The 14,193-nt window shown below is 47.5% G+C and overlaps 1 protein-coding gene across 15 annotated transcripts in view; it reads left to right on the forward strand.

Annotated features, from left to right (window-relative positions):
* LOC106605391 (regulating synaptic membrane exocytosis protein 2) overlaps positions 1–14,193 on the forward strand; it is a 215,777-nt gene that overhangs the window by 109,479 nt on the left and 92,105 nt on the right. For 14 of the 15 annotated variants that reach the window (XM_045718553.1, XM_045718551.1, XM_045718558.1 and 11 more), the window contains one exon: positions 285–1,213. In XM_045718553.1, coding sequence (XP_045574509.1) covers positions 285–1,213 — 929 coding nt within the window. The remainder of the gene's footprint in view (positions 1–284; positions 1,214–14,193) is intronic. The other variant, XM_045718555.1, reaches the window with a different exon arrangement.

Here is a 14,193-nt window from a genome sequence, read left to right on the forward strand (position 1 = left end):
ACACACACACACACACACACACACACACACACACACTGGTGGCTACCCTGTCTAGGGACCTGCTATGTTTGGAGTGGGTTTAGAAGGCAGGTAAAGCAGAGCAGAAAGCCCTGTAGATCTTTCATCCTAAGCATCAGTGAGTTTTTCTGCTGGTGATATAATGATACTCAAGCTCAATGTGATTCTACAATATAATATACAGCCTTTTAAAACCCTGTTCTGACTCAGAGAATTTCCCCTCCTACTTGACTCGCTCACTAACAGTCTTTTTCTTTGACGGACAGGAAACGAAGCCCATCAGCATCCAGGGATACAAACCAAAAATACGACCAAAGGGAGGAGCGGGGTCAGTATGCCCCGGGGGACGGCACCATGCCCAGATCACCGTCCGACTACGGGGATGGGGACCCTCGGCGTGGGGCCCCACGGAGGTACCAAGACGCTGAGGCGGCACGGGGGGAGTACCGTGGTGGGCGTGGCCGCTGGCGCTCCCAGGAGGACTACCCTCTGGACCAGGACGGGCCCTACCCTCTAGACGGGCAGCCCAGTGAGTATGAGCTGCAGCGCCAGCGCCAGGAGGAGTACCAGACACGCTACCGCTCCGACCCCAACCTGGCCCGTTACCCCGTCAAGCCCCAGCCCTACGAGGAGCAGATGAGGATGCATGCTGAGGTGGGCCGGGCCAGACACGAGAGGCGCCACAGTGATGTGTCTCTGGCCTACACGGAGCAGGACGAGCCCCAGGGACCTATCCGCCTGTCCAGACAGCACCTGACCGAGCGCCGGCCACCCATGGTGGGCCAACGCTCCTACTCCATGGACAGAAACTCCCCCACCCCTGGAGGCCACCACCGGACCTCCAACCACAGCCCCCCCACCCCACACCGCAGCCCCGTGCTGGGGGACAGGTCAGGGGACATGAGGCGGGGGCCAGGGGAGCCAATAGGGTTCAGGGGTCATGATTATCTGGACCCCAGCTCTGCTGTCAGGAAGACCAAGAGGGAGAAGATGGACACCATGTTGAGGAACGACTCTCTGAGCTCTGACCAGTCTGAGTCCATCCGGCCGCCGCCACCAAAGCCCCACAAAACCAAAAAGGGGGGTAAGATGCGGCAGGTGTCCCTGAGCAGCTCGGAGGAGGAACTGGCCACCACGCCGGAGTACACCAGCTGTGAGGATGTGGAGATAGAGAGTGAGTCTGTCAGTGAGAAAGGTAGGAACACTCTTCCTCCTCCTCTCTCTCTTTCAACTCTCATACAGTACACTAGGGGGCAATCTGAAAAGGCAACCTATTCCCTATATAGTATTGCTCTATATAGGGAATATACTTTTGGCTCTGGCCAAAAATCGTGCACTATATAGGGAATAGACTGCCATTTGGGAAGCACCGAGTTATGTCAGGGATAGTCAAATCACCTTTGCATTATTCATTGGGAAGTGTATTCAGTGTCACTGTCAGCTCATGTTGAACATGTTTATTGACTAATTGCCACTGTTCCATATTCAGTGAGTTAGTGGTACGACAGTAGTCTGCTAGCTCCATATGTTCAGTACAGAGGACTGAGTGCCATTGATGAGTAATGACTACCATACCATCACAACTCTCTTCTCAGTCGCCCTTAATTATATGAAGGAAACTACAACGTTTATCCATGAAAACAATACCCAATGTTCTGTATATGTTCTGTATTGTCAGGCTTGCATAACTAAAGTGACTATTTGATTTTGGTTTTAGGGAGCGCAGTCAGTGTATCTGAACAAATGTGTTTTAATGTAGGCCTCGTAGTCTCATTTATAATAATATGATATGTAGATTATGATAGGAATTTGATCTTAATGAGCCGTCGCTTAAAAACTAACCTTTTTATTTCCTCACAGTCGATGGTCTGTCTGTGTCTTTGTTACGTGATCTGTTCTGTGTGTGTGTGTGTGTGTGTGTGTGTGTGTCAAGTCTATTCCACACTGTACTGCAACTGCGTGGAGGGAGGTTATTATGTCGACAGGGCTTGGCCAGATGGGTGTAAATGTCTATGCAAGAGTGTGTGTGTGTTGGGCTGCTGCTCTAGATACCTTATCCTGTCTCTGTCCTCCTGTAGCACACATTGCAGGGCCTGGCTACCACTTCTGTTTCACACATTCAATCTGATGTAATGGACTCTATATTATATAACATAGATAGAGGGAGAGATCGAGAGATAGCGAGAGGAGAGATGAGAAAGAAAAATATGGAAAGGAGGGAGGAGAGAGGGAGAGAGATAAAGAGAGGAGAGAGAGAGAGAAGGAAGGTGATGATATATGTAATTGTAGTCTGATACTGTACTTTTACAGTGGCACAGGCACGCACTCACACACACACACAAACACACACACTTCGAAAAAGTGTCCCAAAGTGTGTGTGCGTGCGTGTGTGTGTTTGTGCGTATTGGGCGGCTCACTCCAATAGGATCAGGGCCAGGGGTAATGTGCTGTTCCAGTCATTCAGCCTATAGGGAGTCAGTCTGTCTGTCTGTGTCTGTGGGTTAGTCTGTGATGCTGCTTTTGAACGGCCTCTGGCTGAACAATGTCATCAGTCGTGCATATTAATTAATGAAGGTACGGCAAATGCAATTAAAAGTGGTAGAATAATTAGGGTTTCTCCCTGTAGGATTCTAGCCTCGCAAGCCGCGTGATCTTGCACGCTAACATGAATGGTTCCTTGCAATGATAAGCTCGCGAGATCAGGCGACTTGTGAGGCCAGTAGGATTCCCCCTGCACGACAACTAAACTCAGTTGGATCAGCCAGGGAGGACGGGATGGGATTGGAGTAGACGGTGGAGTCGAGTCGTGAGCTGGGCTGGGCTGAGTGGAAGTTTGGAGATCAAATGGTTTTTGAATGGCTTACTTCTAGCTCCTAGTCCCTAACACCTAGCCCCTAACTCCTAGTCCCTAGCTACCAGCCCCCTCTCCTCTAGATGCAGACAGATAGTTGTTATGAATTATAAGGTCATACTACTATTCATCTCATACTACTGTACCACAATGCTTCTGAACGATCAAACCACCCTCACCCTCTGGTGATGTCATAACGTTAAGGACACTAACAAAGTCCCAGATAGAGAGAGAGAGAGATTAGGCCTGGGCCGGCGGAGGAGCGGTCACCGTGCTGAAAGCATTGCTACACTTTGGGTAGGCTGGCTTTGTGGTTTCCATATTAGTCCTTTAAAAAGGCAGACATCTTCCAAAGGCGTTTCCAAGTGTAGAGCTGTTTCTGAGGAGTGACCTATTTAGATTCCCCTCTAAAGCAGACTGTATGGCACTTCTACACTCAAGGGTTATTTCCCTGTGTGGTGTCTCTGTCTCCTTTGGATGACTGTGAAGGACTGAGTGATGTGAGGTAGTCCCTCTACATGGTCCCTTTCACATAGCTTTAGCTGCTATCACCCATTAGCTGCTATCAGATATAAAGCTGCAAAAATCGAAATATACAGTGCATTCGGAAAGCATTCAGACCCCTTCCCTTTTTCCAAATTTTTATACTTATTCTAAAATTGATTAAGTACATGTTTTTCCTCCTCAATCTACACACAATACCCCATAATGACAAAGCGAAACTGGTTTAAATTTATTTCTGCAAATGTATTAAAAATAAAAAACAGAAATACCTTATTTATATAGGTATTCAGACCCTTTGCTATGAGTCTCGAAATTGAGCTCAGGTGCATCCTGTTTCCATTGCAATCAGAAAGTATTCAGACCCCTTCCCCTTTTCCAAATTTTGTTCCGTTATAGCCTTATTGTAAAATGGATTAAATTTTAAAAAATCCTCCTCAATCTACACACAATACCCCATAAAGACAAAGCGAAAACTGTTTTTTATTTATTTCTGCAAATGTATTAAAAATGAATAACAGATACCTTATATATATAAGTATTCAGACCCTTTTCTATGAGACACGAAATTGAGCTCAGGTGCATCCTGTTTCCATTGATCATCCTTGAGATGTTTCTACAACTTGATTGGAGTCCACCTGTGGAAAATGTTATTGATTGGACATGATTTGGAAAGGCACACACCTGTCTATATATGGTCCCACAGTTGGCAGTGCATGTCAGAGCAAAAACCAAGCCATGAGGGCGAAGGAATTGTCCGTAGAGCTTCGAGACAGGATTGTGTCATAGCACAGATCTGGGGATGGGTACCAAAACATTTCTGCTGCAGTGGAGGTCCCCCAGAACACAGTGGCCTCCATCATTCTTAAATGGAATAAGTTTGGAACCACCAAGACTCTTCCTAGAGCTGGCCAACCGGCCAAACTGAGGAATCGTCAGAGAAGGGCCTTGGTCAGGGAGGTGACCAAGAACCCGATGGTCACCACAGACAGAGCTCCAGAGTTCCTCTGTGGAGATGGGAGAACCTTCCAGAAGGTAAACTATCTCTGCAGCACTCCACCAATCAGGCCTTTATGGGTGGCAGGTAGCCTAGGGGTTAGAGCGTTGGACTAGTAACTGCAAGATCGAATCCCCGAGCTGACAAGGTAAAAATCTGTCGTTCTGCCCCTGAACAAGGCAGTTAACCCACTGTTCCTAGACCGTCATTGAAAATAAGAATTTGTTCTTAACTGACTTGCCTAGTTAAATAAAGGTAAAATATAAAAATAGAAATGGGAGAGTGGCCAGACTGAAGCCACTTCTCATTAAAAGGCACATGACAGCCCGCTTGGAGTTTGCCAAAATGCACCTAAAGGACTCTCAGACCATGAGAAACAAGATTCTCTGGTCTGATGAAACCAAGATTGAACGCCTGGAAGAAACCTGGTACCATCCCTACGGGGAAGCATGGTGGTGGCGGCATCATGCTGTGGGGATGTTTTTCAGAGGCAGGGACTGTGAGACTAATCAAGATAGAGGAAAGAGGAACGGAGCAAAGTACAGAGAGATTCTTGATAAAAACCTGCTCCAGATCGCTCAGGATCTCAGACTGGGGCGAAGGTTCACCTTCCAACAGGACAATGACCCTAAGCACACAGCCAAGACAACTCAGGAGTGGCTTCGGGAAGTCTCTGAATGTCCTTGACTGGCTTAGCCAGAGCCCGGACTTGAACCCAATCGAACGTCTATGGAGAGACCTAAAAATAGCTGTGCAGCGACGCTCCCCATCCAACCTGGACAACCTTGAGATGATCTGCAGAGAAGAATGGGAGAAACTGCCCAAATACAGGTGTGCCAAGCTTTTAGTGTCATACCCAAGAAGACTCGAGGCTGTAATCGCTACCAAAGGTGCTTCAACAAAGTACTGAGTAAAGGGTCTGAATACTTATGCAAATGTTATTATTTTTTATTTTTTATTTGTTATACATTTGTAAACATTTTTAGAAGCCTGTTTTTGCTTTGTCATTATGGGATATTGTGTGTAGATTGATGATGGGAAAAAAAACGATTTAATCCATTTTAGAATAAGGCTGTAACAAAAATTGGAAAAATTCAAGGTGTCTGAATATTTTCCGAATGCACTATATGTTGTTCTTGAAGAAAAGCTGAACATTAGGATCCTCCACTAAATAGTCAGGGTGACGTTTATTGTCATGTGTCTTGCCCCGGAGGTAGAATTCAGCGGTTTACGCTAGATAGGCCAACTGCTAAGTCAAAATGGGCTATATCGTAATCATTCATGAAAACAGAAATTCACATTTTGCTCTTAATTTAAGGTTAGTGTTATGCATTAGGGTTATGTTTAAAATCAGATTGTATTACTTTGTGGCTGTGCCAGCTAGTGACCTCTCTGCAGAGCTGCCTCCAGGGCAAGACTCATGACAATAAATGCCAACCTGCACTAAATGGTTGGCAAATATCAACATGAATCAGCCTCATTTTGGCGGTTTCCCCTCAACACTATAGGATAGGATTCTGGACAGGATAGGTATTATATTGTAAGACATCTGTAAGGGTTTAAGGCCTGTATTTCAGATCTCCACTACTCCTACAGACAACTACTGTACATGCTAAATACCAACACACAGGCTCTTCCCTGTCCTCTAGCCTTCCCATATATTTGTTACAACAGGACAATGGTTATAGACAAAGGGTAGTTTTTCGGAACTAAATGCTCCCCTTGACACACACACGTACACACACACATTGGATTAAACCCCATTTTTGTACAGAATTGACATCCAAAGCTATCCTTAAGATGTTGGGCCACTTGACTCACTCCACGCAGGCCCACAGTCGTCATAATTGCAAATAGATTTTGTCAAATGTGTAATTATGGGAGCTTTTACCTTGGTGGTGTCAAAAACAGGAAAGACGGATGAGGAGGAGAGGGAGGAGAAAACAACAGAGAAGAGGAAAGGAGAAAAGAGGACAGGGGAGGAGGGGAGGAACACAGAGCTGCTTCGCAGGTGATTAGGAGAGGAGGAGGAGGAGGAGGAGGAGAATCCAGGCAGTCAACATTCCCCAGTCCCTGTGTTATGTAACTTGCTTCCTCACACAGGGAGGGAAGTAGCACATGGCTAGGTTAGGACAGACTGGCTCCATTATTGATGCTGTGGGATGGAGGGGCTTTCCAAGGTTTCACACAGACCCACAGACCGCAGATAGATGAAGAAATCACAACATTGTATTGTGAACGTCATGTTAAGGATCACAGTAGTGGTGGGGTCACAGAGTAGTTTGAATGTGGACTGCTGAGGCGAGGGAGGTGAGCTCCTGAGGTATAGGATGTAAGGTTTGTATTTTCGAGGTAATGGGGGGGTTACATACTGTCTGTCATTAAAACACCTTAGTAAGCAAGCGCTCAATGATTAGCAATATGAATGGCGTTTGGCCAGCATAATTTTCCCTTCACCCAGTCAGTCCAGTGTGACGTTGAAGGACGAGCCGTAACCAGATAAGCAGAACATACATTCTAATAGCTTGGGCGGAGGGAGAGAAAGCTGAGGGAAAGAGTAAAGAGGTCAGAAAGCACCTTCTGTCCGTCTGTGGCCAGTCAGCAGCATTATGGTCTGCTCTGCTATGTAGTGCACTCCGTGAGCTGCTTGACTGGCCTGGAAGGAAGGAAGGAAGGAAGGAAGGAAGGAAGGAAGGAAGGAAGGAAGGAAGGAAGGAAGGAAGGAAGGAAGGAAGGAAGGAAGGAAGGGAGGCTGGGGTGGGGTGGGTTAGGTGAATAAATGGGTGTGTTATGGCAGGTTAAACACACCTCGTGCCATGCTCTCTGACACTGGACTCTCTGGGGGTCTGGGAGGGAGGTGAGGGAAGGAGAGAGAGAGGGAGGAGGTACCATCAGTAATGGCCTGAGCTCCTGGCTGCTCCTGGCTGCTCCTGGATGCTCCTGGCTGCTCCTGGCTGCTCCTGGCTGGCCGTCGGTAGTGAGGCTGGGAGACTGATTTAGTGTGACGTCCCTCTCCCTCTGTTTTCCTCCGTATTGATCTCCTGACATGCCGCCTCATGATAGAGCAGGCAGGACAGAAACGAGAAAAGACGAGTGGAGACAGTCAGACAGACAGACAGACAGACAGACAGACAGACAGACAGACAGACAGACAGACAGACAGACAGACAGACAGACAGACAGACAGACAGACAGACAGACAGACAGACAGACAGACAGACAGACAGACAGACAGACAGAGAGCGAGTGAAAGGCAGGGAAGGATAGGGGGGAGAGAGAGGGAGAGAAAGAAGGAGAGCGATGAAAGAGAGAGATTCTCATTACAGCTCTATCGCTGGTCTGGTTCTGTAGGTTTGGTGCTCTGTCTGTTAGGACAAGGACTAGTCCAACATCCCCCTGCTTAGTAAAGGGCATTCTTATGTTCAATGCCAGACAAATAAACAAATAATGTTATAGTGTGCGTTTCTACATTGTAATAACAGTACATTGACACATTTTTTTAAGTAAAAAAAATGATAAATGGCCTAATTAATAATTGATTCTGTAGCTCTTTAACCTGCTACACCTTGGATGTTTTTGGACAATCTGCTTTCACAGACACAAACCACACTGCTAATCTGCTCCCTTTACCTCACAGCATGGATACTATGTTTAAACATAGACAATGTTTCACCTCTGTCTGTCTCTGTCTGTCTCTCTCTCTCTTTCTGCTCTCGCCCCCCAAATTGTAGTAAAAACAGCATCAATAATTAATGATCCAATTAATAGTTTACACTGGTTTCTATTGAGTTGTCAAAGTGATGGAGAGCCTGCTGGCAATGAACTCTTTCTCCGCTGTCTCCTCCCCACGTTGTGCTGCTGCCGGAACCCTGAATCAGCACTTTGGTGGTGGGCCTCCGCGCCTGCTGCGCCGGGGGGGGGGAGGAAGGGACGGGGAGGGAGGAGACTGCTGATGCTCCCAATTTACGTCCGTGATGAGTTTCCTGTTGGCTGAAGCACCCTCAGCTGGGTTTTTACCGGGCCCAGCCCCCATCTGAGGGGCGTCGCAGTGGCGGTGGATGGTGTGTGAGTGTGTGTGAAAGGCTTCAGATGAGCTCTTAGTTTAACATGCTGCTTCGGTTCTGTGTCTATGTGATTTCAACATGTCTGGGATTTCAACATGTCTATGGGATTTCAACATGTCTAAGGGATTTCAACATGTCTGTGGGATTTCAACATGTCTGTGGAATTTCATCATGTCTGTGGGATTTCAACATGTCTGTGGGATTTCAACATGTCTGTGGGATTTCAACATGTCTGTGGGATTTCAACATGTCTGTGGGATTTCAACATGTTTGTGGGATTTCAACATGTCTATATCAGGATAAGGTAAGACCCAGATGCAGACCGTGTTGAAGTAACAATGTTTATTACAGCAACAGAGACAAAGGTACAGGACGGCAGGCAGGCTCAGGATCAGGGGCAGGCAGAGTGATCAGGCAGGCGGGTTCAGGGTCAGGACAGGCAAGGGTCAAAAACCAGGAGGGCGAGAAAAAGAGAGGCTGGGAAAAGACAAGAGCTGACAGGACAAACGCTGGTAAGCTTGACAAACCAGACGAACTGGCAACAGACAAACAGAGAACACCGGTATAAATACACAGGGGATAATGGGGAAGATGGGTGACACTTGGAGGGGGGGTGGAGACAATCACAAAGACAGGTGAAACAGATCAGGGCGTGACAGTCTATGGGATTTAAACATGCCTATGGGATTTAAACATGCCTGTGGGATTTAAACATGTCTATGGGATTTAAACATGTCTATGGGATTTAAACATGTCTATGGGATTTAAACATGCCTATGGGATTTAAACATGTCTATGGGATTTAAACATGTCTATGGGATTTAAACATGCCTGTGGGATTTAAACATGCCTATGGGATTTAAACATGTCTATGGGATTTAAACATGCCTGTGGGATTTAAACATGTCTATGGGATTTAAACATGCCTATGGGATTTAAACATGCCTATGGGATTTAAACATGTCTATGGGATTTAAACATGTCTATGGGATTTAAACATGTCTATGCAATTTAATCATCTGTGATTGTTAGAATTGCAAGCCGGAAGCTGTTTGGGGCTATCATGGACACAATAGCCAAGTAATTTTGGTTGCAGCAGCTGAGACAAAGAGAGGCAGGGAGAGGAGAGGCAGCGATGCTAAAATGTGTTTATGGCGACTGGCAGCAGCAGCAGCTTGGTGTGTGTGTTTGTGTGTGTGTGTGTGTGTGTGTGTGTGTGTGTGTGTGTGTGTGTGTGTGTGTGTGTGTGTGTGTGTGTGTGTGTGTGTGTGTGTGTGTGTGTGTGTGTGTGTGTGTGTGTGTGTGTGTGTGTGTGTGTGTGTGTGTGACAGGGAGGGTAATCAGTGTTGAGTGTTGTCAGCTGTTGGTTCCAGCGGGTCACGGAGGGCATAGCCCATCTGGGGACTTCCATAATGTTTTATCACTGGGCATAACTGTATACAGTAAGTGGTTTTAGTACCCACAGGGACGGGTGAAGGGATGGAGGGCTGGTGATAGGACCAGGGGAGGGGTGAAGGGATGGAGGGCTTGTGATAGGACCAGGGGAGGGGTGAAGGGATGGAGGGCTTGTGATGGGACCAGGGGAGGGGTGAAGGGATGGAGGGCTTGTGATAGGACCAGGGGAGGGGTGAAGGGATGGAGGGATGGTGATGGGACCAGGGGAGGGGTGAAGGGATGGAGGGCTTGTGATGCGACCAGGGGAGGGGTGAAGGGATGGAGGGCTTGTGATAGGACCAGGGGAGGGGTGAAGGGATGGAGGGATGGTGATGGGACCAGGGGAGGGGTGAAGGGATGGAGGGGTGGTGATAGGACCAGGGGAGGGGTGAAGGGATGGATGGGTGGTGATAGGACCAGGGGAGGGGTGAAGGGATGGAGTGCTTGTGATAGGACCAGGGGAGGGGTGAAGGGATGGAGGGCTTGTGATAGAACCAGGGGAGGGGTGAAGGGATGGAAGGCTTGAGATGGGACCAGGGGAGGGGTGAAGGGATGGAGGGCTTGTGATAGGACCAGGGGAGGGGTGAAGGGATGGAGGGCTTGTGATAGGACCAAGGGAGGGGTGAAGGGATGGAGGGCTTGTGATGGGACCAGGGGAGGGGTGAAGGGATGGAGGGCTTGTGATCGGACCAGGGGAGGGGTGAAGGGATGGAGGGCTTGTGATGGGACCAGGGGAGGGGTGAAGGGATGGAGGGCTTGTGATGGGACCAGGGGAGGGGTGAAGGGATGGAGGGCTTGTGATCGAACCAGGGGAGGGGTGAAGGGATGGAGGGCTTGTGATGGGACCAGGGGAGGGGTGAAGGGATGGAGGGCTTGTGATGGGACCAGGGGAGGGGTGGAGGGATGGAGGGCTTGTGATGGGACCAGGGGAGGGGTGAAGGGATGGTGATAAGAGGAGGATGGCTGGTTGTTTTGGAGAGGACCTGACCTTGCTCTGCCATGCAGTGTCTCGGCCAGCCTTGAAAGATATTCATGAATATTAATGTCGAAATGATTTACTGTTTACTCAGCTTCCAAAGACGTGATCCTCACCACTCTTGATAGCAACCCTAGAGTAAAGCTACAGACCAGGGCTATACATTTAGAGAGAAATATTGAGAGAACATCTGATCTCCCCCTTCTCTTCTCATCCTACCCAAACACCCAACCCTAACAACATATGCAGCATAAAGTTATTTTTATATGCTTCCAACTGAATTCCCTGACTTCTCCCAGACTGAGTTATGTATTCACCAGGCTAACTGCTTTATGGAGACCTGTCTTTTATAGCTCCATTAGATTATCCTCTTTTCACAGGAAGTGATGCGAAGGAAATGATGCGTGCAGCTTTGGGTTGCATAAATGCACTTGTTCTATTTAACCTTACCTCTGCCTGCAGACATATGGGCACACTGTGTAGTGTGTACTACAGTCGTTTGAACTCGCACACACTTACTGTAAAAACAATCTAGTTGTTTCAGCTAATTATTCTTAAGTAACTGGTTCCTCAGCCTATTTTTGGTTTACTCAACTTTTCGGTACAAGTGTTACCTGAACAACAATTTTGAGTGTTTTACCTAAAATAAAGGCTGTGTAACTAGTTACACACAAACACAGGGTTTTCAATGTACATATTTGACATATAAACTCAGCAAAAAAATAAACATCCCTTTTTTCAGGACCCTGTCTTTCAAAGATAATTCGTAAAAATCCAAATAGCACAGATCTTCATTGTAAAGGGTTTAAACACTGTTTCCCATGCTTGTTCAATGAACCATAAACAATTAATGAACATGCACATGTGGAACGGTCGTTAAGACACTAACAGCTTACAGACGGTAGGCAATTAAGGTCACAGTATTGAAAACTTAGGACACTAAAGAGGCCTTTCTACTGACTCTGAAAACACCAAAAGAAAAATGCCCAGGGTCCCTGCTCATCTGCGTGAACGTGCCTTAGGCATGCTGCAAGGAGGCATGAGGACTGCAGATGTGGCCAGGGCAATAAATTGCAATGTCCGCACTGTGAGACGCCTAAGACAGAAAGACAGGGCGGACAGCTGATTGTCCTCGCAGTGGCAGACCACGTGTAACAACACCTGCACAGGATCGGTACATCCGAACATCACACCTGTGGGACAGGTACAGGATGGCAGCAACAACTGCCTGAGTTACACCAGGAATGCACAATCCCTCCATCAGTGCTCAGACTGTCCACAGTAGGCTGAGAGAGGCTGGACCGAGGACTTGTAGGCCTGTTGTAAGGCAGGTCCTCACCAGACATCACCGGCAACAACGTTGCCTATGGGCACAAACCCACCGTCGCTGGACCAGACAGGACTGGCAAAAAGTGCTCTTCACTGAGAAGTCGCGGTTTTGTCTCACCAGGGGTGATGGTCAGATTCGCGTTTATCGTCGAAGGAATGAGCGTTACACTGAGGCCTGTACAGAATGACACAAATATAAATGTTCACAAAGTCTGCTGCCTCAGTTTGTATGATGGCAATTTGCATATACTCCAGAATGTTATGAAGAGTGATCAGATGAATTGCAATTAATTGCAAAGTCCCTCTTTGCCATGCAAATGAACTGAATCCCCCAAAAACATTTCCATTGCATTTCAGCCCTGCCAGAAGGACCAGTTGACATCATGTCAGTGATTCTCTCGTTAACACAGGTGTGAGTGTTGACGAGGACAAGGCTGGAGATCACTCTGTCATGCAGATTGAGTTTGAATAACAGACTGGAAGCTTTAAAAGGAGGGTGGTGCTTGGAATCATTGTTCTTCCTCTGTCAACCATGGTTACCTGCAAGGAAACACGTGTCGTCATCATTGCTTTGCTCAAAAAGGGCTTCACAGTCAAGGATATTGCTGCCAGTAAGATTGCACCTAAATCAACCATTTATTCGATCATCAAGAACTTCAAGGAGAGCTGTTCAATTGTTGTGAAGAAGGCTTCAGGGCGCCCAAGAAAGTCCAGCAAGCGCCAGAACTGTCTCCTAAAGTTGATTCAGCTGCGGGATCGGGGCACCACCAGTACAGAGCTTGCTCAGGAATGGCAGCAGGCAGGTGTGAGTGCATCTGCACGCACAGTGAGGCAAAGACTTTTGTAGGTTGGCCTGGTGTCAAGAAGGGCAGCAAAGAACCCACTTCTCTCCAGGAAAAACATCAGGGGCAGACTGATATTCTGCAAAAGGTACAGGGATTGGACTGCTGAGGACTGGGGTAAAGTCATTTTCTCTGATGAATCCCCTTTCCGATTGTTTGGGGCATCCAGAAAAAAGCTTGTCTGGAGAAGACAAGGTGAGCGCTACCATCAGTCCTGTGTCATGCCAACAGTAAAGCATCCTGAGACCATGTATGTGTGGGGTTGCTTCTCAGCCAAGGGAGTGGGCTCACTCACAATTTTGTCTAAGAACACAGCCATGAATAAAGAATGGTACCAACACATCCTCCGAGAGCAACTTCTCCCAACCATCCAGGAACAGTTTGGTGACGAACAAGGCCTTTTCCTGCATGACGGAGCACCTTGCCATAAGGCAAAAGTGATAACTAAGTGGCTTGGGGAACAAAACATCGATATTTTGGGTCCTTGGCCAGGAAACTCCCCAGACCTTAATCCCATTGAGAACTTGTGGTCAATCCTCAAGAGGCGGGTGGACAAACAAAACCCACAAATTCTGACAAACTCCAAGCATTGATTATGCAAGAATGGGCTGCCATCAGTCAGGATGTGGCTCAGAAGTTAATTGACAGCATGCCAGGGCGGATTGGAGAGGTCTTGAAAAAGAAGGGTCAACACTGCAAATATTGACTCTTTGCATCAACTTCATGTAATTGTCAATACAAGCCTTTGACACTTATGAAATGCTTGTAATTATACTTCAGTATTCCATAGTAACATCTGACAAAAATATCTAAAGACACTGAAGCAGCAAACCTTGTGGAAATTAATATTTGTGTCATTCTCAAAACTTTTGGCCACGACTGTACTCTGGAGCGGGATCGATTTTGGAGGTGGAGGGTCCGTCATGGTCTGGGGCGGTGTGTCACCGCATCATCGGACTGAGCTTGTTGTCATTGCAGGCAATCTCAACGCTGTGCGTCCCTTCCTGCAGGCTCAGCCTGACATGACCCTCCAGCATGACAATGCCACCAGCCATACTGCTCGTTCTGGGCGTGATTTCCTGTAAGACAGGAATGTTGGTGTTCTACCATTGCCAGCGAAGAGCCCGGATCTCAATCAGGGCCATTCCCCCCCCAGAAATGTCCGGGAACTTCCAGGTGCC

This window comes from Salmo salar, chromosome ssa05 (genome assembly GCF_905237065.1).
Source record: "Salmo salar chromosome ssa05, Ssal_v3.1, whole genome shotgun sequence".
NCBI classification, from domain to species: Eukaryota; Metazoa; Chordata; class Actinopteri; order Salmoniformes; family Salmonidae; genus Salmo; species Salmo salar.